This window comes from Pelophylax lessonae (genome assembly GCF_965119305.1).
Source record: "Pelophylax lessonae genome assembly, chromosome: 11".
NCBI classification, from domain to species: domain Eukaryota; kingdom Metazoa; phylum Chordata; class Amphibia; order Anura; family Ranidae; genus Pelophylax; species Pelophylax lessonae.
In genome coordinates, this window is record NC_138778.1 from 203,560,058 (window position 1) to 203,585,426 (window position 25,369).

The following is a 25,369-nucleotide window of genomic DNA, read 5'->3' on the forward strand; positions in this document are numbered from 1 at the left end:
CCTTTGGAGGATTGAGGAAGAAGAGTACTCTTCCCACCAGTTAGACCTTTGATCAACTCACCCAGTGAGTCGCCAAATAATCGCTCTCCCAGGAAAGGGAGATCAGTTAAGGCCTTCTTGGAAGCCGGGTCTGCCAACCAGCTCTTCAGCCACACCATGCGTCTTATGGCAATCCCCACAGCCAACACTCTGGCCACCAGGGGAGCCGCATCTAAGGACACATTACACAGGAACACCAGAGCCTGGGCCATCTGGTCCATAAGTTCCATCAGCTCTGGAAACTAAGTCAGCATCTAAGTTCCCCTTAAAAATCTTTACCCATTCCATAACCTTCTGTGATACCAAAACAGACACAAAAATCGGTTTCAGGATTGGAACCGCCAGCACATGAAGGTAGTGAGAAAGGGATTCCACCTGCCTGTCCACCAGGTCTGTAAACACCGGGGAATCTTCCACAGGCACAATAGTAGATTTGTTCAACCTGGATACAGGGTGATTCACCTTCGGTCCAACGGTTCAAAACCATCTCTGCAAAGGAATAACAGCGTTAAAGCACTTAGGCACTACTAGCACGTGCTTGATGCGCCGCCATTGTTCATTATCAATATCATGAAAATTCTCAGGACAAGGGGAAACCTTGCCCAATTTTGGGGTTTTGCAGGAGCCAAAAGACACCCGTGTCCCCGACAGTGTGGACTCATCTGCCATTTTTAAAAAGTTTCCCTTACTGATACAATCAGGGCTTCCACCAAAGCACGTTCCCGCGCTGCAGCTGAAAGAGGACAGGTCCTCTTCACCATCCGACTGCAAGGACAGCGAACTCTCAGAAGGGGGGCGTCCTCTCTGAATCAGAGGACCCCACTGATGACAGTGAAGGCAGCAAACGTTTTTTTGGCTATTAACCTTTTTCCATCACGAAAGCGACCTTGGTCGCCAGGCTTTCTAGTGCTGTTGAAATCGCGGCCAGCAACTACGTTCCAGAAGGTCCGGTAGTCGCACGAAGGGGATCTGAGGGTGAAACCACTGCCCGGGACTACAAAATGAGTTCAAAAGAAAACCGGGCATGGTCCCCACCACCGATCACAGCGGTATGCAGAGTCCTCCTTAAATATATGCAGATAGTAGAGTGCGCAGGGATATGCCCCCAGTACTTCACCACCTCTCTGAGAAACCTCCAGAGCCGATCTGTGCAGCAGGAAAGTGAAAGTCACAGGATAGGACATCAGCCTGGATAGAATGTGAAAGGTCACGCTGCCTGTGTAGATCAATAGGGCTACACAAAAATGGCTGCCAATGCAAGTCAATGGGAAGCACAAGGAAAATGGCTGCACCATGCATGTCAATGGGGAGAAATTCTCCTTATGCCCACACAAAAGATGGTGGCCCCCACGGTTCGCCATGCGGACCCCAAATTGGAGGCCACAGAGGATCTACAAGACCCAGCAGAAAAATATACAATTTTCACCCCCCAGGACACCAGGCACTGCGGCAATGGCGCCCCCCCAGGTGAAAACCGCAGTAAGGGGAGGGGCAAGGTATCCTGACAGGCCAGGGGGATCTTTTAGGAAGTACTAGGTCCTATCATCCCCAGGAGTGGGCCCACATCCCCCTCCAAGGCCACTAAAGGATAAGGGGACGGACGGACAGACATTATTTATTCACCATACCATGGACCGGGTGGGCTCTGCTCTGGACAGACCACCTCCCACCCGGAGTGAGGGTGCTGCCAGCTGAGCGGTACGTTCCAGGTCGTCGCGTCCCAGCGAGACATCCACTCGCAGGTTCCTCCCCATCCAAAATGGGTCTACATCATGGCAAGGCCAGTGGGGGACTATAACCTGCTCACACTCGCAGCCCGGCTGGAAGACCTTAAGGATCTAGATTATCCAGTGCGAAACCTCAGCCAGCTATTGCTTGTAGTTCACCAGGATGAAACCCCCTGAATACTAACTAGAAGTGAGTAAAGAAAATAAAATAAAATATTCTTAAAAGAATAAAAAAACTGAGACCGAAGTCCCACCAGGAAACCTAGATCCTACTCCTTCACTAGGCAGAAAAAAAAAACTTGTATGCTGGAACAGGGTGTGTGGGGTTATGCCTATAGGGACAGCCCCCATAGGCGGGGTAAACTTTTTCCCCTGCCTAGTCCTTTTCCTGCAGAGGGGGCAGCATAACCCAATGGTCTAAGAAGCATAAGAGCTGCGTCTGTCAATGGACGATAGAGAAAAGTGATGTGAATACTTTCCGGATGCACTGTAAATAGCTGGGGCTGCATACAATTCAGCATGCCAAACAAGCGCACCTGTTGGCCCAGGTTAGCCCAAACTATTTAAAGGGCCAATAAATGTGGAGTAAGACTTAAAGTGATCAGCATTTACTCCGGTTATGTACCAAATAAAAATGGGTAAATGCAGCTAGTGTAAATACACAGATCTGTTGTAGTTTTAGCTCTCAGTGGTCTCCTGCATGTGTGCCAATCAGTGCTGTGACAGCAGCGCACAGAGCTGTCAAGACAGCATGAGTAACCTAGAAAGAGCAAAATGAACATCCTCCGTTTTCCGTTAGCCAGCCAGTAGGGGCAGGGAAGCAAGATGTACAGCTTAAAGCCAAGCTTTTAACCTTTGGATAGAGTAGTGAAGAGTTAGGCCTTCAGCCAGGTTTTAAATTGTGGTCTGCATCTCTGCCAGGGTAATCCACCTTTCCTTCCTGTTTGTCCTGATGACCACTCTCAGGACAGAGTGAGGGAATTTTAAGTCGTCAGAGAATGAGGTGAGGGAAAATCCTCCAATGAGGACACTTGTTCCAGTGACAACGCCAATCACTTAAAAGAAATTTCCTCTCAGTTCCTTCTGAGTCCTTAGAACAGGAAGTGAAGGGAACCCTCCCCAATGGGACAGACATATACCTGAAAGGGAATTACCCTTTTCCTCTACTAGATCTCCAACTGAAAAAAGAAAAAACTTTGGGTTTGACATACTTTTTTAAAGCAATACCACCACCTTGCCCATGTAAGCTTTGGTAAAGGCCTCCACCAACCCAGCACTTCCTCATCGCTCCAGCCTCACCTAAAGCTGCTGACAATCCCAAGTCCTTCCGGGTATAGAACATGCGTCATTGTCCAGGCAACATCACATCGCTGAGACTGAACTGTCACAGCTCTCTAGTCACCAACACCAGTGATTCTCGCATCAGCTACAAGAGAGGCAGGAAACACGAGGGAGTGCTAGTAAGGTGGATAAAGAGACGCCCAGGGGGGCCCTTTAACAAGGGCACTGTTGCTTTGCCATACATGGGCAAGGTGCAGTGAATGGTCACTAACCTGGCTCTGGCAGGGGAACTTGGATCACAAGATTGGCTGAACAGTGTTAAAAAAAAAAAAAAGAAAAAAAAGAGGAGATGTGGTAAAATAATGCATTTGTATTTAGCGGCTTAACCAAAGTATGGAATACATCTGTGGAGGATCATTTGAATTGAACTAAACTTTTTTTCTGGACAGCAGGAACTATTAGGAGTCAGAGTGTACCCGTTTACAGTAATCTTATGATGGTGCTGGAACTCTCTGAAAATACCTTAGCAAACACCTGATTTCAGCGGTTTGTAGGCTTAGGCCACCCCCACCATCAGGAAGACTGGGGGAGACTAGTACCGGTTATCACCAAATACCAAGGAATACCCGCTTGCCTTTGGAAATCAAGGAGGTTCAGCAAACTGGACCAGGCTTTGTAAGGGGTTTTCCTCTTGGTTGAAAGACTCCCAGCTTCATTCAACACACTTCCTGTGAGCTCAGGGCATCATTCAACACACTTCCTGTGCGCTCAGGGCATCATTCAACACACTTCCTGTGCGCTCAGGGCATCATTCAAACACCCTTCCTGTGCGCTCAGGGCATCATAGGTGTCCAACACACTTCCTGTGAGCTTATCATCCTGTGAGGGTATCAAATATTCAACCCACTTCCTGTGCGCTCAGGGCATCATTCAAACACAATTGCTGTGAGCTCAGGGCATCATTCAACCCACTTCCTGTGCGCTCAGGGCATCATTCAACACAATTCCTGTGAGCTCCTCAGGGCATCATTCAACCCACTTCCTGTGCACTCAGGGCATCACTTACACTTCCTGTGAGCTCAGGGCATCGCTCAACACACTTCCTGTGAGCTCAGGGCATCGTTCAACACACTTCCTGTGAGCCTAGGGCATCGTTCAACACACTTCCTGTGAGCTCAGGGCATCAATCAACTCCCTTCCTGTGAGCTCAGGGCATCATTCAACACACTTCCTGTGAGCTCAGGGCATCATTCAACACACTTCCTGTGAGCTAAGGGCATCATAAGTGTCATTTATTCCACTTCCTTTGAGCTCAGGGCATCACAAGTGTCATTTATTCCACTTCCTGTGAGCCCAAGGCATCATAGGTGTCATTCAACACTTCCAATGCGGTCAGGGCATCATTCAACCCCCTTCCTGTGAGCTCAGGGCATCATAGGTGTCAACCAACCCACTTCCCGTGAGCTCAGGACATCATGAATATCATTAAACTCATTAACTGTGAGCACTGGGCATCATTGAACTCACTTCCTGAGAGCCCAAGTCAACAATGGCATCATGGGTGTCCTTGCATCTCTTTTCTGAGCCTAGGGCATCAACCCCCTTTTCCTTTCATAGGGTGCATGGTCAAGCCACCCAGTGGTGCTGTGCTCTGCAGCATTCAAGATCATCTATCACCAAGATAAGTAGAAAGAGGACCAGTGATATCGCAGAACTAAGACCGCTGGGGAAAAAGCATGCATGATGTAAAAACAAAGTGTGCAGGTATAAAAGGTTTTTTTTTTTTTGCCTTCCTCTGGATCAGCTGTATGTAGAGGGTTCTGTTTATGGAAGTTTTCTATTACTGGTTGAACTCAAAGGTCGTGTCTTTTCTTTTTGCAAACTATGACTCATGTTTCTGCAGAATGTTCTCTAAGTCAGTCTTTCTTTCATCAATGGCAGTGGTACTTAGCGGTCAACAATTGGACCATGCTATAGAAGGTTTTTTTTTGTTTGCCTTCTTCTGGATCAGCTGTGGGTAGAAGGTTCTGTTTATGAAGGTTTCCTATTGGTTGGTGTTGATAAACTTGTGTCTGTTTAAGTTACTAGGTCTTTGGCTTCTGAATGATTTTCTCTACCTGTCTTTCCTGTACCAATGGTGCTCGTCAGTCAGGACTTCCAAAATCTCTTATGTATCCAAGTGGACTGATATTTTACTTATCGACAGAATGGAGTTTACAGCCATCAACTCTACACCAATTGTGAAAAGATAGGAGGGAAATCTCTGCTATAAAAGGAAGCTTTTAAAATTGACCTCTCAACTTAAATTTAAGTCCAGTACAGTAAGCTGGCCTATGTATTCAATACAGAGGAAATTAGAAATGTGCTAGGAAAAGGAAACCTGGGATCTTATTGCCACCATAGGAATCATGCGTCCTATAAAAACATCTGTACAAGTAATCTTACCTCCAATGGGGAACCCATAGCATTAGGATGTGTTACTGGAAACATTACCATCAATTTAAAGCCCAATTACAGATTCAGTTCTTTTTATATCTACTTTTAAGAACCTTTCATTGCAATACTCATCTCTCCAGCACTACCTTCCACTCCGTGGTCCTGCACAGTTTTTGTCTTAGATAAAGGACTCCCAGCTAAATTCATCCAAGTACCTGTGAGCCCAGTGCATCATGGGTGTCATTCAACCCACATTCCGTGAGCCCAGGGCATCATTCAACCCACGTTCCGTGAGCCCAGGGCATCATTCAACCCACGTTCCGTGAGCCCAGGGCATCATTCAACCCACGTTCCCTGACCCAACAGGCATCATGGTTGTCCTTCAACCCACGTTTCCTGACCCAAAGGGCATCATGGGTGTTAAACCCACATTTTCTGATCCAAAGAGCATCATGGGTATTATTCAACCCATGTTCACTGACCCAAAAAGCATCATGGGTATTATTCAACCCACGTTCTGTTAAACCCAGGGCATCATTCAACCCACTCTAAGCCCAGGGCATCATGGATGACTTTCAACCAACGTTCCATGAGCCCAGGGCATCACTCAAACCACTTTCCGTGAGCCCAGGGCATCATGGATGACATTCAACCCACTTCCTGTGAGCTCGGGGCATCATAGGTGTCATTTAACCCACTTTCTGTAAGCCCAGGGCATCATTCAACCCACTTCCTGTGAGCTCAAGGCATCATAGGTATTATTCAACCAATTTCCTATGAGTCTCAATTGAACAATGTCCTCTTATATCTGAATTTTTTGTCCCTCTTTTTGGTAATATAAGTGTGCATGCCCACACACAAAAAGACCTAGGGACAACACCTAAATATTAGAAGGACTGTGTTAGACTGAATTATTGTGTGTTCTCACTTCTAGGGAAGGGTACATTGAAAACATTCCTCTCAGGTTACCTCTACCTGCACTGCAGCAATTAGGAGTATATTGGGGAGGTCTCAGAATTACCTGCCACTATATTGCCTCCTTATTCAACAGGCACTCCTGGAAAAAAAAAAGTGTCCCTAATCTTTCTAATGGGACCCAAAAACTGTCCTATGCTGGAGTATACTAGTCACTCATATCCCTGTTCTGCACCAAAACCTATCTTGTGAACACAAAATAGCATTTCCTGTGAGCCCAGGGCATTATGGGTGTCATTAAAGCCCCTTAAGTCCAGGACATCATGAGTGTCATTCAACCCATTTCCTGTGGGTAAGGGCATCCTTCCACCACCTGTTTTCCTTGAACCCAGGACATCTTGGGTGTCATTCAACCCTTTTCCTATAAGCCCAGGCTATCATAGGGTGAACCGTCAAGCCACCCAGTGTGACCTGTGAGGCTTTTAGCATAGTTGAAAGCCTCCCAGCTCCATTCAACCTACATCCTGTGAGCCCAAAGCATCATAGGTGGCATTGAACCCATTTCCTGAGAGCCCAAGTCAACATTGGTGCCATTCACCCCACATTCTGTGAGCCCAGGGCATCAGGGGTTATACTCAAACCCTTTCCCTTTAATAGGGTGCACTGTCAAGCCACCCAGTGGTGCTGCTCTCTGCAGTATTCAAGATCTACTCCTTCTTGATCAAGATCATCTACTCCTAAAGAAATAAGTACAAAGAGGACCTGTGACATGGATCTGTGATGTTGCCTAACTAAGACCACCAATGAGTGTGCAGGTATGGGGATTAGAAAGCTGAAATTAAGTATTCTCTTAGCCAAAAGCTTCCATATCACTCAAATCTATTGCATTTTTTTTTTTAGCAAAACTAATTTAAAAACCCTAAGAATAAAAAGACAACTGTCTCTGGTACTCCAAGACACAGGGAATAGTTTATAAAGGGTGAAATAGAAGATTCCCAGGAAAAAAAACCATAACAACATCTGGATTTATTCTGGTTATGTTGAGGGAAATCTGGCTAACTCAAAGTGAGCAAAAAAAAACAGAAAGAAATGGAAGAGGATATCTTTGGTGAAAAATGCATCTCAAAATAATCTCAAACAGATTGGAGATAAGGGAGGCCATTTACATGGAAATTAAATTATACTTCTACAGAAAAAAAGTCAAGCTAGGCCCCGGCTTCTTCTGCCTACTGGTCATTAATTGTGAAATGTGACCTCATTGTTTCCATACAATCAGTTACACAAAGCCACAAGCTTATCTCTCCTCTTTCTCTTGAAGCCTCTCACAATAGTTATCCAAGGCAGCTATTACATTTTTTATTTTTTTTGCAGCATTTGGATGCCCCTGAGGGCTTGGATCCTGAACATCCTACATTTCCTTACAATGGGACCATGGTTTTATTTGGAGGGTCTAATATCTGAAGGCTCCCCTTTCCTGAAGATACGTACTTATCTACCAGGGATTGGCATCTTTTTCAAACATTGAGCTTCAGGAGGGACACAAAGAGGTGACAGAGGAAGAGGAACCCTAGCAATCAATCAGATGACAGATGTCACAGTCAGAAAGCAGTTCTCAAGCAAACGTTTTGTATGTACATAACTGCCATTTTAGGTTTTCAATCACTGAATTGCAGCAATTCGATGTAGCTGCCATCATTAAACTAAAGTCCAAGCCCAGGATTTTAAAGGATATAAAAATGGAACCCCCAGGTCTTTGTAAAAATCCAGCTTTTGCTGCAATACTCAACTTCTCTACAGTGGTGTTTCCCAACAGACACTATGTTGAGACATCCCATTGCCAGTCCTCTCCACAGTAAATGACGCCCACCGTCATTTAACCTAATTCCTCTGAGCACAGGCTGTCACAGATATACCCACCTTTGGGAGGGGGGCACCCCATGTCAGCCTGGGGTCACACTACATTGTTGCAGACCGCTCTGCCATCATAATGTTGGCGCCATTCTCTGCAGATTTGAAGACTGCCCATAGAAGACCCATGAGGAGAAGAGGAAGGACACCAGAATGTCATGTGACTGCTTTAAGATACCTGAAGCAAAGGTACGTATGCTAGAAATTAAAGTGGTTGTAAAGGCTGAAGGTTATTATACCCTATTGCATTTTATGAAGGGAGAAAACCTTCTGCATGCAATTCCCCCTGCAGCCCCCCCTAGACACCTACCTTAGCACAATATTGATCTAGCAATGTGCACAAGAACAGAGGCTCAATTAGCTCTAGCCCTCCTCATTGGTTTAGATACAGCAGCAGAAGCTATTGGCTAGTGGTGAAGGAGTTGGGGGGGGGGGGGGGCAAGCACGCTCAAGCGCCCCTATTACAGGTGACTATGAGGGATTTAGCAGAGTTGAGGAGCCAGGAGCTCCTACGGTGGTGGGGGCTCGAGAAGAGAAGGATCAGGGCTGCTCTGTGCAAAACCATTGCACAGAGCAGGTATGACCTGTTTGTCATTTAAAAAAACAGGACTTTACAATGACCTTAACGCCGGGGGCCTCCCAACCCTTTAAGGGGTTTCTGGTGCTGGGAGGTGGGTCTGGGTTTATGACCACGTTACTGGCTTTCACAGTGGTCACATGATCGGAAAGCTCCCAACCGCAAGCAGTGATCTGGAGCCTTCCGTTAGGCCCCGGTAACTGTGCAGGGAGCACATGGGGAACGTGTTCTCGGCACAGGTTTGTTTACATTTAGGTACGCAAATATATGGCCTTTTGGGGGCCAGGCCCACCCGCTGAGAGGCCCCATATTTGCATACTCTTTGCGCCTAGAGTTTAAAGTATAAGGTGAGAACAGCTACTAAGATCGGATAGTTCAACTAGAGTGTCTAGCTTTCAGTCTGAGCTGAATAAGCCTGCAGAAACAGAACAGTAAGGCTTGGTTCACACCTACGGGTGCCACCGTCCGTGGATGCATTTCCACACATTGCATTACCTTCACTTCAATGGGCTGCCAATACGTGTGAGAAATTAAGTCCCTGATTCTTCTCCAAAATTGCGCTGCGCCATGTGGTTTAGCATATGCAATTGCAGATGCTTAGGGGTGCCACAAACAAAATAATGGCACTGCCGTGCGTCTGCTAAAGGTCAGCGCATTTCTGTGCGTGTCGGGAAAGTGCACAAATTTTGAACACGTTCCCAACATGCATAGCTGTGGACGGAGCCTAAAGGCGTCTCAATGTGCTACATTACTAAGTAGGAAGCATGTGTGATAAGTCATTGATAGTGGAAGGTACAGAAGGTGCACACCAGTCAAAGTTGTAAACTAAGCCATGGAAGGAATACAAAATCTCCTTCTCCCTGATCGGGCTTTAGAGAAGCCCATCCTACCCACACCTAACAACTGTACTTCCATTTTCTCCATCAGCTCATCCCCCACAGTTATTGCCTTTTGTTTCACTTGACCCTCCCTTCTAGATTGTAAGCTCTAAGGAGTAGGGCCCTCTGATTCCTCCCATATAGAATTGTATTGTAACTGTATGGTCTTCCCTCATATTGTAAAGCACTGCACAAACTGTTGGCGCTATATAAATCCTGTATTATAATAATAGTTTCTCCCCCAGGCATTGGTGTATTGCACAATTCTATCTCACTGCTGTCAGAAATCAGGTGATCCAAGCACCCCCCATTTGTTTAATCGGTAATTATGAAGAGGTGTTCACATACACTCATTATCTCTAACATTCAGAAGCCCTGCTGTCCAAAGATTTACACCTGTCCTGGAAATCTCCTGGACACATCAAGCTCAGAGAGGAAACTCCATAGACTTCAGGAAATACACTCCCAGTGAACGTGTGATAAGCCGTCTGCATTCCGGCTGACAATAAGGAAAACTTGAAAGATTTGCTGACTTGGCAATGTCTCGCTGTCTGTTGGATAATATTAACCAGTAACCAATTTTATTTTTATTTTTTTTGGCCCTGGTCATCAACAATTTGCTTTAACACATTAAAGAAAATGAGTAGATACAAGCTGGGTTCATAAAATTAATATTTCTGCACATGTGCCCATGTACTGTAGTTCTTTAATGTTTATAATTGATTACATTCTAAACATACGGGATTAGGTATCAAATACATAATTATATTAACCCCTGTTGCAGCTTTCTGACAAAATTTAGGAAATTCATAAAATGGGGTGTACCAGGATTTAACAAGACTAATTCTTTACCTTGCGCACGACCTCTTCCTCCTCCTGGCGCTTCTCATAATGAGAAAAGTCATCAAAGATGGAGGTCGTGTGCTTGTAAGTGGCAATGATTTTAAGCACTAGTTTCGCTTTTTCTAAGGGCACCTCCTGCGTGTCTCGCGAGTTTGTGACCGGTTTGTTGTCGTTGTTCTCCAGGCGGATGTGCCTCAGCTGGTTGTTCGGGACGTCCTTGACAAAGAGCCACTTGACGTCAAACTTGCCCTTCCACTTGTCCTGCGACCAGACACCGGCGCTGGTGCCGTAGTCGACGGGTGACCGCATCTCGGCCACGCCACAGAAATGTCCACTGCCGTTGACGCTGAAGAGCAAGTAGACCGGGCCTTTGCCGTTCATGGAGCGGAAGGCGCTGTCTAGGCGCTTATTCCCATGCTCCGTGCTACACCAGATAGAGTACTTGATGGAGCGGTGGATATCGTCCTCAGAGTAGCTCTTAATGATAAACACTCGCCCATTTTTCAGGTTCCAGTCAAAGTCCTTGGGGTTGTAGCTGTGGGAGGCTTTGAGCTTCTCCAACACTGGATGGGAGTCACTACCGGGAGCAGCGTGAGGCTGGGCCCCACCCAAGGGATTACCATCAGATCCCCCACCTTGCCCGTAGGCAGCGTTCCTGTTCCGAGGGGCTACCCAACGGTTTTGTGGGGCCTGTTGCTGCTGCGGTGGTGGTGGCGGGTTTTGGAAGGGGGCTTGGGATAAAGGCGGTGGTTGGGCCGGGATGGGCTGCAGCAGCTGCTGTTGGGGTTGTGGTTGAGGGATGGACTGAGGAGACGGGATCTGCTGAGGCATTGGAGGCTTTGTGACCGGGCCCTTGTTATCCCATGTGCCGATGTCCATGTTGTGTTTGATGGGTGGCGGAGGCAGGGCTCCACCAATGATGGTCACGGGCTTGGTTTTTGTCTTAGGCTGGGGTTTGGCAGGTTTGCTGGCTATGGCGGCCCAAGAGGTGGGTTTTGAGGGTGGCATGCTTATACTTGTGCCCCCATTGCCAGACAGGGCGCTAGGCATCCCTACACTATTGACCACAGAGCCCACTGTCTTGACTGCAGATGCCGTAACATTGCTACCTATCTTTAGCCCCACCATGCCCTGTTCAATGCTGTTCATGCCAGGTGCCTTGTTTAGAGTCTCATTGTGAAACCCGGTCTGTCCATCCACAATGGTGCCCCCCAGAGAGCTTGGCGGGTAGCTATAGCTACCTCCATAGGCAGAGTTCTGAGTCTGCTGACCCTGAGAGCCGCTGGTGCCCCAGGCGGAGAAGGCATGGTTCTCGGGGAAGAAGTTGAAACGATGTTGGTAGATGTTGTTTCCAAGTCCTCCAGGCTGGCCAAACACGGCATCGTGCATGAAATGGTGGTCTCCATTGCTCAGTTGTCCATACGGGGTGAGGTACGGGATAGGAGGATCCCCACCTGTTGACCACGGTGCCTCACTGAGGGAGTACGGGAAACCAATCGATGGAGGGTAGTAGCTGGAGAGGTATGGGTCCGTCATGGAAGGGTAGCTGTTACTCTGTTCAAAAAGAAAAAACTGAAATTTAGTCAACTCACTTTAGATCATATTGTGCTATCTCTTTACAGTGTCAATAACAGACCAAGTATAATCAATAATTGTCACAGAACAGTAGATCAACTAGACAAAACTTCTTTTATACCACAAAGGGTCAAAGAGTTTGTCAGTTCTTTACAGGAGCATGTGATTAAATTTGTGGTGGCTAGGATTTCCCTTCATTTCCTGTGTGATCGACGGGACAGGAGGGTAGGGCAGATCTCATCAGCACAAGGAACATAATAAAAACCTGAATGTTCTCCCCTGCAGCTGCTGCTGACTGACAAGGGGCCAACTGACCAGAGCAGGCTGAAATAGTTTTATACAAGTTTATAAGTATATACATCTTTCTAACAGAGGTTAACCAGCATAGGTTTTAGGAGGGGCTGGGGATATTTGTAAGACTAGTTAGGTTTAGGTTATAATTGTACTTTATTCTGTACCAGGGGCTCAATGTCATTGTAGAGCCAACAACACAGTTGTCAACTCCTGCACATCTTATAAAATATATTGTCATTTTCAATACAGGTCCTTAAATGACCAAAACTGTGTCACAAGTATTTCCTACTTCCACTGAAAAACCAAATCATTAACACCACATCCACTATAAGATTATTAAATTCCATATGGCTGGAAAGGCAATAGAGTTGAAGTAATAATCTCTCTTCTTACTTAAGGAGCATGTATGGACACAAATTCATCAGCTTTTGATATGCACCTGTCAGTTGTCTCAGTACTTGTCTTGTAAGGGCCGGATCATGCTAGCTATCCTGTCACAAGTGGAAAATCACCAACAAGATGGCTACAAAGAATCTTCTGCTCCACCATATTGCACCCTCACTAGCTGCTTGCTCTTCTATGACAAACCCACGGCAGACTGACACCATGAGTGTTCACAGTGTTCTTAGTCAGGGGCGACTCTAAACAGTGGCCCTATGCTTGCCTTTATTCGGCCCTAGGGGCGCCACTGCTCCGATGCCAACAATGGGGTGCCATTCCTCCCACCGGCACCAAGAATGGGGTGCCATTCCTCCCACCGGCACCAAGAATGGGGTACCATTCCTCCCACCGACACCAAGAATGGGGTACCATTCCTCCCACCGACACCAAGAATGGGGCACCATTCCTCCCACCGACACCTAGAATGGGGCACCATTCCTCCCACCGACACCTAGAATGGGGCACCATTCCTCCCACCGACACCTAGAATGGGGCACCATTCCTCCCACCGACACCTAGAATGGGGCACCATTCCTCCCACCGACACCTAGAATGGGGCACCATTCCTCCCACCGACACCTAGAATGGGGCACCATTCCTCCCACCGACACCTAGAATGGGGCACCATTCCTCCCACCGGCACCAAGAATGAGGCACCATTCCTCCTACCGACACCAAGAATGGGGCACCATTCCTCCCACCGACACCAAGAATGGGGCGCCATTCCTCCCACCGGCACCAAGAATGGGGCACCATTCCTCCCACGGACACCAAAGATAGGGAACCAATTCTCCCCCCGACACCAATTTTGGGGCACTATTCCTCCCAATGACACTAATGGTGTCTTTTTTTTTTTTTTTTTTTTTTTTTTTTTTTTTACTCCCACTGACCACCAAGCCTTTGGCATTGTTTACTCCCATTGATGCCAGGCATTTTCTACTCCCACAGGCCGCCCCACGTACAGTTCGAAGGACAGTAAATTGGGCCTTTGTTATAAAAGTTTGGGGACCCCTGCTCTAAGTGATTCTGCAGCCAAAACAGGATTGCTAGTATGACAAAGACATGAGAAGCAATACAATGAAAATGGAGGAAACTAATAGAGGATATAAAACCAACACACTAAATTTTCCTTATACAACACACTGTTTATTTCCCCATATCAAAGACTTTATGACATTTAAAAGACCCGTCACATTCATTAGGATGCAAGCTAGGAAATTCTCAAACCTTTTACAAAAAATGTTACCAGGACTTCCTCTTTCCACATAAAGCAGCTCTTACTCACGGTGTCCATTTTAGGTCATTGCTGTTGCACACAATTTTTTTTTTCTGCTGCTGTGTGTGTCACCACTGGGGAGATTTCTCCTGACTTCCTGTCCAGGAGACCACTTGGAAAGTGAGGACCTTTCCAAGGAGAACACAGACCACAAAAAAAAAAAAAAAAGAAAACCTGCCAAACACATCCAAACCTAAGCTGCCATCAAGCGAGGGGATGGTTTTCCAAGGATGGTGGTGGAATATTTGAAGAAAGCCTAAAAGAACAGGTTGATGTAACCGAGTTGTCCTAATACACACTATAAAGCCCATAGTCCAAACCTCACTGCAAGCTACAAATACTGTAGCTGCTGACTTTTAATATAAGGACAGTTACCTGTGCAGGGACTCTCATGTCCTCACTCGAGCCGATTCTTTAATCGGCTTCAGGTGCCGGCATTTCTAGTAAGGGAAACCGGCTTCCTATTGCGTGAGTCGTGCTGTGCCTTGTGAATAGACCCGTAACCTTTTGGGACCTGTGATGTGGGTGCAAACAAGCGGAGCTTACCCTTTCGGGTGGATCTCTGCTTTAAAGTAAAGGCAAAATCTGACTAACACTAAACCTACTCTCAGCCATATTCTAAGCCTAATCTAACCCTGTAAAGAAGAGATCATTATACTTACCTATTCTGAAACTGGTTTGGTCTCAGGCTGAGCTGTCTGTTGTGGCTTCAGTGTGTAGGAGAGACAGCCAACGGAAGCCCCATAGAAAGTCTAAGGGTGACATCCCTTGCCAGGCATTTCCTAGTGGTTGGCTTTCTCCTGCACACCGACGGTGCTGCTGGAGACCAGGATGGGTGCAAAACAGGCAAGTATAGCGATTTTTTCTTTACAGGGCTAGATAGGTTAGGGTTAGAATGTGGTAGAGAGTAGGTTTAGCGTTAATTAGGTTTTGCCTTAACTTCCACTCTAACCATACTCTTCATTGGAAATAGCTGAACCCAATGTGAAGGAAGGCCCACATACAGTGGGTACGGAAAGTATTCAGACCCCCTTAAAATTTTCACTCTGTTATATTGCAGCCATTTGCTAAAAGCATTTAAGTTCATTCTTCTTCCTCATGAATGTACACATAGCACCCCATACTGACAGAAAAACACAGAATTGTTGACATTGTTGCAGATTTATTAAAAAAGAAAAACTGAAATATCACATGGTCCTAAGTATTCAGACCCTTTGCTGTGACACTCATATTTAAAGAGGAAGTAAACCCTCCTCAGGAAGTTGTACCTATAGGTAAGCCTATGATAAGGCTTACCTATAGGTACTGTAAATATCTCCTAAACATGTACGGTTTAGGAGATATTTACCTTTAATGCAGCCAGTGACGTCACTGGCGCATGCGCTCTGAAGGAACGGCTGATCGTGCCGTTCCTTCAGAGCCCCATGCCGTGACCGTCGGCTCCCGCGCGCGTGCGCGGGAGTGACGTCACCGCGGCTCCGGCCAATCAGATGGCCGGATGCCGCGATCCCGGAAGACGGGCGACTGAACATGTCGCTCGTAATACAGGTAAGAGAGCGGCACGGTGGGGGCTCGTTCTAAGGTAAGTATTTCATAATGAGCTAGTATGCGATGCATACTAGCTCATTATGTCTTTCTCTTGCAGGTTGTAAAAAAAAAAAAAATGTTTTAAACGAGTGTACAACCTCTTTAACTCAGGTGCTTTCCATTTCTTCTGATCATCCTTGAGATGGTTCTACACCTTCATTTGAGTCCAGCTGTGTTTGATTATACTGATTGGACTTGATTAGGAAAGCCACACACCTGTCTATATAAGACCTTCCAGATCACAATGCATGTCAGAGCAAATGAGAATCATGAGGTCAAAGGAACTGCCTGAAGAGCTCAGAGACAGAATTGTGGCAAGGCACAGATCTGGCCAAGGTTACAAAAAGATTTCTGCTGCACTTAAGGTTCCTAAGATCACAGTGTGCCTCCATAATCCTCAAATGGAAGACGTTTGGGAGGACCAGAACCCTTCCTAGAGCTGGCCGTCCGGCCAAACTGAGCTATCGGGGGAGAAGAGCCTTGGTGAGAGAGGTAAAGAAGAACCCAAAGATCACTGTGGCTGAGTTCCAGAGATGCAGTCAGGAGATGGGAGAAAGTTGTAGAAAGTCAAGCATCACTGCAGCCCTCCACCAGTCGGGGCTTTATGGCAGAGTGGCCCGACGGAAGCCTCTCCTCAGTGTAAGGCACATGAAAGCCCGCATGGAGTTTGCTAAAAAACACCTGAAGGACTCCAAAATGGTGAGAAATAAGATTCTCTGGTCTGATGAGACCAAAATAGAACGTTTTGGCCTTAATTCTAAGCGGTATGTGTGGAGAAAACCAGGCACTGCTCATCACCTGTCCAATACAGTCCCAACAGTGAAGCATGGTGGTGGCAGCATCATGCTGTGGGGGTGTTTTTCAGCTGCAGGGACAGGACGACTGGTTGCAATCGAGGGAAAGATGAATGCGGCCAAGTACCGGGATATCCTGGACAAAAACCTTCTCCAGAGTGCTCTGGACCTCAGACTGGGCCGAAGGTTTACCTTCCAACAAGACAATGACCCTAAGCACACAGCTAAAATAACGAAGGAGTGGCTTCACAACAACTCCGTGACTGTTCTTGAATGGCCCAGCCAGAGCCCTGACTTAAACCCAATTGAGCATCTCTGGAGAGACCTAAAAATGGCTGTCCACCAACGTTTACCATCCAACCTGACAACTGGAGAGGATCTGCAAGGAGGAATGGCAGAGGATCCCCAAATCCAGGTGTGAAAGACTTGTTGCATCTTTCCCAAAAAGACTCCTGGCTGTATTAGATCAAAAGGGGTCTTCTACTAAATACTGAGCAAAGGGTCTGAATACTTAGGACCATGTGATATTTCAGTTTTTCTTTTTTAATAAATCTGCAACAATGTCAACAATTCTGTGTTTTTCTGTCAGTATGGGGTGCTATGTGTACATTCATGAGGAAGAAGAATGAACTTAAACGATTTTAGCAAATGGCTGCAATATAACGAGTGAAAATTTTAAGGGGGTCTGAATAGTTTCCGTACCCACTGTATCTATGACCATCTAGAGTAGACATGGCACACTATATTAGAACATTTCCCAACTTCAAGCTGCAGAATAAACCTATAGAAACTCAAACAGGTGCACTTTGAATGGAATATACCAAAAGCCAAAACCAGCTGCCTAGAAAGCCACTGATGAAAAAGGCATACAGGCTTTGTTGCCCCAGAAGTAGCTTTGAGCAACGTCTGCTTCCATCAGTGGCTTTTTAGACAGGCGTGACAGATTTCCTTTATGTGAAGTACAGTATCACACAGCAATTTTCATTGGCTAACCGCCCCTAGGCAGGAGATATTTACTGACCTGATTGGACTGGCCGGACAGGTACTGCTCGAAGTCGTTGTCGTGCACGCTGTCCTTCTGGTGTAGGGATCCATTTTGCACTGAAATAAGATCATTGTTTGAGCGCCCTAGTGGAAAAACTTTTGAGGAGAAATTGAGTTTGTAAACTAACTAGGCAAGGATTGGCCTAAGACACAAGTTTAAGCAAAAAGTTGTGGGAGAGGGAGGGGGGTAGGGAACTATATAGCTGCATCCATTCAACATAATACACCAACACAAAGGGGGCCAAAAACACATTCAGTACATCACTCCAAACACATACACATTCCCCCGTGTACAGAAAAATACCAAATGATCTGCCCAAAATCCAGCAAGATCCTAACTTTGAGAAAATCCACCCTTTAGGTTATGGAGGAGATTCATATAGGGGAGGTGTTCTGTAGTCCTGCTGTGGAGAACTATTACTGGGCTGACAATACTGCTTTGTATATCAATGCAATAGAAGCAGAGATATCAGCTCACTACAGGAAGTCAGGAGCTCACTGGATTTCTGGCAGATCTGCAGGAAATTTTTTAAAATGCCAGACAAACTAACCAAACATTTTTTACATTTTGGAAAGAATGGTGAAGGGTTTACTTTTCTCTGTGGTCCCAATGAGGGAGAAATTCCCTCCCCTCATTGTCAACTATAAAGATTTTCCATCACATGAGTCCAGGAAGAGGAGAGGGAAAACTCTTCCAATCAAGGTCTTAGAAAGCAAAAAACACAACAGGAACCTCCCCATGGCTGCAATCTTTGTACGGAGGCTCCAGGAGCTCAACTCAACCAATATAATGCTAAATGTTACCTGTCCTAGTAGTTACCGGCCCTTCGTGGAACTAAGCTGAAGAGGTTGTCCACCCAAGAGTGATATTTTTGTTTATAGGCAGAACCTGGCGAGACTTGTGTACTGGATACTCAGTGAGGTCTCTTCTCCTCCTGGTACATTCTCAGTATAAAATAAAAATACAGCAGGGATGGTGGAAACTCCTCATAATGGGCACAGCAGGTATAAAAACCTGGGAACTCAGCTCAGGGACGGTGGGAACAACTCAATGGGCACAGCAGGTGTACAGACCCAGGAACTCAGCACAGGGATGATGGGAACCCCTCATAATGAACACAGCAGGTATAAAAACCTGGGAACTCCGCACATGGATGGTGGGAACCCCTCATAATGGTCACAGTAGGTGTACAGACCCGGGAATTTAGCACAGGGATGCTGTGAATCCCTCATAATATGCACACAGGTGTACAGACCTGGGAACTCAGCAAAGGAATGATGGGAACTCATAATGGGCACAGCAGGTGTACAGACCCAGGAACTAAGCACAGGGATGGAGGGAACCACTCAATGGAGCACAGCAGGTGTACAGACCTAGGAACTTCACTTAGGGATGGTGGGAACTCCTCATAATGGGCACAGCAGGTGTACAGACCTGGGAACTCAGCTTGGGGATGGCGGAAACCCCTCATAATGGGCACAGTAGGTGTACAGACCCAGGAACTCAGTACAGGGATGGTGGGAACCCCTCATAATGGGCACAGCAGGTGTACAGACCCAGGAACTCAGTACAGGGATGGTGGGAACCCCTCATAATGGGCACAGTAGGTGTACAGACCCAGGAACTCAGTACAGGGATGGTGGGAACCCCTCATAATGGGCACAGCAGGTGTACAGACCCAGGAACTCAGTACAGGGATGGTGGGAACCCCTCATAATGGGCACAGTAGGTGTACAGACCCAGGAACTCAGTACAGGGATGGTGGGAACCACTCCTAATGGGCACAGAAGGTGTAAAGATCAGGGATCTCGCCAATATAGTACCCAAGAGATAGAAAAGGCTGAGGGTATAAATCTCCATCGTTTACCAAAGACTGAAATAGTTTCAGGCAGACTAATCTTTTAAAAGGCAAATATAGAATTGTGATAGGCTGCCCATGTATCTTCAAATGTACAATTTTCTTTTTGAAAAGGGAAATGTATTTACTATGTGCTGGTCTATATGTGGCTAGTGCAGTGTACATTTCTTTCTCGTCTAAGGAATACAGTGGCTATGGGGGGGGGGGGGGGGGGGATGGTGGTTCTGAGGCAGACTCAATTATTCACCCCACAGTCTTCTCCTGGACCATACTACATGATCCTCCTGTCAGTCTGAGAAGTGCAGATATGTAAATACTGTGCTAACTTCATGCAGTTGGATGAAGCCTGTTGGGTGGCTTTACCTGATTGGCAGGACAGGCTGCTCATAGCATCTCACCAATCCTATTGGAAAACTACATTAATCCTTACAGTTTTCATCAGCAACGACTCCGTCTCATTGCTTTCAGTTCTATTTCCTATGCAAAGTTTCAGTATGAGATGTCAGTCACACAATCACCATCATCCAAAACCTCCAATGCAAATCTAGCTGATAAACAGGCAAATTCAGCCTGACCTGCTAGAAGCTATCCTTTCCCAGGCTTGTCTGTGACACAAGAAGCAGCTGCCACTGTCTGCCACCCTTGCATTGAAAAATGATGCAAGCTTTATCGGCTATTGATTTGTGATATTGGGCCTATAAAAACACAGAGCATGCGTTCATCTGCCTAATATTTATTTCTACAAGCCATAAATACCAACTCCACCTTTTACAAAAAAATAAATGCACATTTAGCAGAAAAAAAAAAATGTGCATTATACCTTTTTTTGTAAGAGTCTGCAAAGCATTGCAACCGCAAACAACGGATCATGGGTGCAATGCTAGGCTTCTGCAGACTCTTCCACCAGCTCCCTGTCTGTACAGAGGTAAGGGCTTTCAGATCGAGAGCTGCAGGAAAACGTCAATGGACTACAAGTCCCGTGATCACCACACTTGTGTCCCTATGAGAACTACAAATCCATTTGCCCCAGTGGAAGATGGGACTTGTAGTTCATTCACAGAAGTTCTGCTTTGACCATCTTTGGTTCCAGCCAATGGTCGCTACAGCACCTGCTTACATACACAGCCATTATTCCAGGAACGTGTCTGTTGGGATTGAATGATCTACAAGAGAACAATGCACACAAACAGATTCCAGTGAATGAATGAATGAATGAATGACGTGTGTGGGCGGAGCCATGTAAAGTTTCAAAAGTGACAGCGGCTGCTAAACACAGGTTGAAACTCTTGCAATAAAGAGATCCTGTCATTGATTTAAAAAACAAAAACCCAGAAAAGCCAAATATACTTAACTGCTTGTCTTCAGTGCATGTTGAATACCTGTGTCCCGCATCTCAGTGATGTGGGAAACAGCAACCTACATGGCAGAAGATGCAACCAACACACACTGTAGTGGCAGACACTGAAGATTATTGGATTTGAGGGAGGGGGCGACGGGTCAAGTAAGATGGAAAAGTCTTTGCCGGTAGTGGTTTTTATAAATCACCAACAGAAAAGCTTAAGCCCTGGTTTACACCATGAACTGCATTTGAATTGCGCAGGACCTGCACTGCATTCCCATGCTATTCACATGAGACTCAATGCAGTGCAATTTTGAGCCCTTTCATTTAGAATAGACTCAAATTTCACTGCACCAAAAGACATGCAAGCACCTTTTTCTGGAGCCGTGCCGCAACCAGACTGCATGTTTCTTTTGTACCATACGATCTGGTGCGATCCATGCAGGTAAACACACTGCATTTGCTTCCTGCATTTGAGGCATCATTAAATTTATATTTATAACATAAATAAAGGAGCCTGCTTTATACCTTTAGACCACTGAAGCTGCCCCCCTTTAAAGTGAAAATAATCACTTAATATAGAAACAAAGCAAGGTGTGATAAGTCATAAATACAAAAAAGAATATTCATGTAAAGTGAAAGTAGAAATTATGAAAAATCCATAATGTGCATTGTGATCCACCACCATGCATGTGAATCTTCTGTGTCCTTAAATGGTCTTCCAACTGTGCCACCATAAATCACCAGCCACTGAAAAACGCAGCAGTGAGAAACAACAAAAAAAAAAAAAAAAAGGCATCTTCCTGAAGATGCGATCAGTGAAACTAGTCGATGCTCTACGGGTGTCCCCGCTTCCTATTCCTGTGCGATTATTCCAGGCTCTACGGGTGTCCCCGCTTCCTATTCTGGTGTGATTATTCCAGGCTCTACGGGTGTCCCCGCTTCCTATTACAGTGTGACTAGTCCAGGCTCTACGGGTGTCCCCGCTTCCTATTACAGTGTGACTAGTCCAGGCTCTACGGGTGTCCCCGCTTCCTATTACAGTGTGACTAGTCCAGGCTCTACGGGTGTCCCCGCTTCCTATTACAGTGTGACTAGTCCAGGCTCTACGGGTGTCCCCGCTTCCTATTCCAGTGTGACTAGTCGATGCTCTACGGGTGTCCCCCAATCCCTTTTCCAGTGTGACTAGTCGAGGCTCTATGGGTGTCCCCACTTCCTATTCCGGAGTGACCCCGCTTCCTATTCTGGTGTGACTAGTCTAGGCTCTACGGGTGTCCCCGCTTCCTATTCTGGTGTGACTAGTCGAGACTCTACGGGTGTCCCCGCTTCCTATTCCAGTGTGACTAGTCGAGGCTCTACGGGTGTCCCCACTTCCTATTCCAGTGTGACTAGTCGAGGCTCTACGGGTGTCCCCGCTTCCTATTCCAGTGTGACTAGTCGAGGCTCTACGGGTGTCCCCCACTCCCTTTTCCAGTGTGACTAGTTGAGGCTCTATGGGTGTTCCCACTTCCTATTCCGGAGTGACCCCGCTTCCTATTCTGGTGTGACTAGTCTAGGCTCTACGGGTGTCCCCGCTTCCTATTCTGGTGTGACTAGTCGAGGCTCTACGGGTGTCCCCGCTTCCTATTCCAGTGTGACTAGTCGAGGCTCTATGGGTGTCCCCGCTTCCTATTCCAGTGTGACTAGTCGAGGCTCTATGGGTGTCCCCGCTTCCTATTCCAGTGTGACTAGTCCAGGCTCTACGGGTGTCCCCCACTCCCTTTTCCAGTGTGACTAGTTGAGGCTCTATGGGTGTTCCCACTTCCTATTCCGGAGTGTCCCCGCTTCCTATTCCAGTGTGACTAGTCGAGGCTCTACGGGTGTCCCCGCTTCCTATTCCAGTGTGACTAGTTGAGGCTCTATGGGTGTCCCCGCTTCCTATTCCGGAGTGACCCCGCTTCCTATTCTGGTGTGACTAGTCGAGGCTCTACGGGTGTCCCCGCTTCCTATTCTGGTGAGACTAGTCGAGGCTCTACGGGTGTCCCCGCTTCCTATTACAGTGTGACTAGTCCAAGCTCTACGGGTGTCCCCGCTTACTATTCCTGTGTGACTAGTCAAGGCTCTACGGGTGTCCCCGCTTCCTATTACAGTGTGACTAGTCCAGGCTCTACGGGTGTCCCCGCTTCCTATTCCAGTGTGACTAGTCCAGGCTCTACGGGTGTCCCCGCTTCCTATTCCAGTGTGACTAGTCGATGCTCTACGGGTGTCCCCCACTCCCTTTTCCAGTGTGACTAGTCGAGGCTCTATGGGTGTCCCCACTTCCTATTCCGGAGTGACCCCGCTTCCTATTCTGGCGTGACTAGTCTAGGCTCTACGGGTGTCCCCGCTTCCTATTCTGGTGTGACTAGTCGAGGCTCTACGGGTGTCCCCGCTTCCTATTCCAGTGTGACTAGTCGAGGCTCTACGGGTGTCCCCGCTTCCTATTCCAGTGTGACTAGTCGAGGCTCTACGGGTGTCCCCCACTCCCTTTTCCAGTGTGACTAGTTGAGGCTCTATGGGTGTCCCCACTTCCTATTCCGGAGTGACCCCGCTTCCTATTCTGGTGTGACTAGTCTAGGCTCTACGGGTGTCCCCGCTTCCTATTCCAGTGAGACTAGTCGAGGCTCTACGGGTGTCCCCGCTTCCTATTCCAGTGTGACTAGTTGAGGCTCTATGGGTGTCCCCACTTCCTATTCCGGAGTGACCCCGCTTCCTATTCTGGTGTGACTAGTCTAGGCTCTACGGGTGTCCCAGCTTCCTATTCCAGTGTGACTAGTCGAGGCTCTACGGGTGTCCCCGCTTCCTATTCCAGTGTGACTAGTTGAGGCTCTATGGGTGTCCCCACTTCCTATTCCAGAGTGACCCCGCTTCCTATTCTGGTGTGACTAGACGAGGCTCTACGGGTGTCCCCGCTTCCTATTCTGGTGAGACTAGTCCAGGATCTACAGGTGTCCCCGCTTCCTATTACAGTGTGACCTCACATCCAGCCCAAACTTCGGGCTGTTGAAATGCATGACTGTTACCAAGCGATTTGGTGGTGCTGGTTGACAGAAAGGCGGTTAACATTGGTGCCGTCTAGGCACAAGTGCTATATTCTGTCTAGTACAAAAAAAAAAAAAAAAACTAGCGATGCACCAAAACATCGGCCGAAAATAGGGTTTTCAGCATTGTGCCGAAAGAATAAAAAAAAAAAAAGGGGAGGTGCCAATAATGGCTGCTGAAAACGTTGCGATTTTGCAGTGCTCCTGGTGTGTTTTTCATAGGTCATGCGACTGAAAAAATGCATACAAAACACAAGCATGCATTTTTAAATGCATTCTTGCTGCTTTCAATAGGAAGGTTCATCTTTGGTAAGTTTTTTTTTTTTTTAACTGATCAAATATGCACCAAAAATGCAGAAAGCAGTATTTTTAACACAGCTTCAAAAAAGGTGCCGATAACTGCCGACAAATTCATATTTAAAATATTATTTAGTAAAAAGTCAACTATAAATACAATTATTTAAAATCTATTAAAATTTTTTTTTTTTTTTTTTTTAAAAAAACGTCAATTTTGGTTTTGGCCAAGTTCACCCTGAATTTTTGGTTACGGCACCAGAAATTTTCATTTTGGTGCACCACTTATAAAATACTACACTATATGTACTTCAGTGGTTTGATGCTGTGGTGTCTATGGAGTGAATATTGAAGAATTGGGGGGAGTGTGAAGACCTATTGATGTATGGTGTGATCGATCTGGGAGGAGGATTTATCCCATTGCGTTTCTTGACCTTTAGTAACAAAGAGGTCGCTGGATTAATGGCGAGTGTGCATTTCTTTTTACAGTGGCTGGTAATTTATGGTAGCACAGTTAAAAGACCATTTAAGGGCACATTGAAGATTCACATGCGTGGTGGTGGATCACAACACACATCTACGGACTTTACAAATATTTAATGTGTTTCACTTTACAATATTATTGTTTGTTTTGCATTTAGGGCCGGTTCACACTTGTGCTATGCGGGAAGGCTGCGAATATGCAGCGTGTTCCCGCATTGCATCCGCACATCTGGCAGTTCACACTGCCATATGCGATACACAGGGGGTGTCAATTAAATGTTAATGACACCCCCAGTTTGATCGCATATTGCAGTGCGATCTAAAAGTTCGCACAAGTGTGAACCACTGTGCGATCTGATCCTGATGCGGCTGAAAAAAATGCCTCCTGTGCGTCTTTGGTGCGGGTGCAGTGCGAATTTCAGCCATACAAAGTGTAAGCCTGAATTCGCATCCGCACATGAGATCGCATGTAATGAAGGAGCAGTGCGCTCCGAATTACATGCGATCTCCATAGCCGCACATATGTGAACTGGCACTCAAGGGTGATAGCAACTGGCTTTCTTTTTTTATATTAAATTTGTATTGACACCCACAGCGGATCGCAAGGGCAGTGTGATTGGAAAGCGGTGGGGGAAACATGCATGGATTGCGGCATTTCCCAAACTGCAGAAGTGTACACCTAGCCTTAAAGCAGGGGTGGGGAACCTTTTTTCTGCCAAG

The 25,369-nt window shown here is 46.5% G+C and overlaps 1 protein-coding gene across 3 annotated transcripts in view; it reads right to left on the minus strand.

Moving 5' to 3' along the window:
* The window catches only part of YTHDF1 (YTH N6-methyladenosine RNA binding protein F1), a 70,334-nt gene that overhangs the window by 19,839 nt on the left and 25,126 nt on the right, over window positions 1–25,369 (minus strand). For 2 of the 3 annotated variants that reach the window (XM_082272579.1, XM_082272578.1), the window contains exons 3-4: window positions 17,593–17,711; window positions 10,614–12,158 (exon numbers count right to left, since the gene is read on the minus strand). In XM_082272579.1, coding sequence (XP_082128705.1) covers window positions 10,614–12,158; window positions 17,593–17,711 — 1,664 coding nt within the window. The remainder of the gene's footprint in view (window positions 1–10,613; window positions 12,159–17,592; window positions 17,712–25,369) is intronic. The other variant, XM_082272580.1, reaches the window with a different exon arrangement.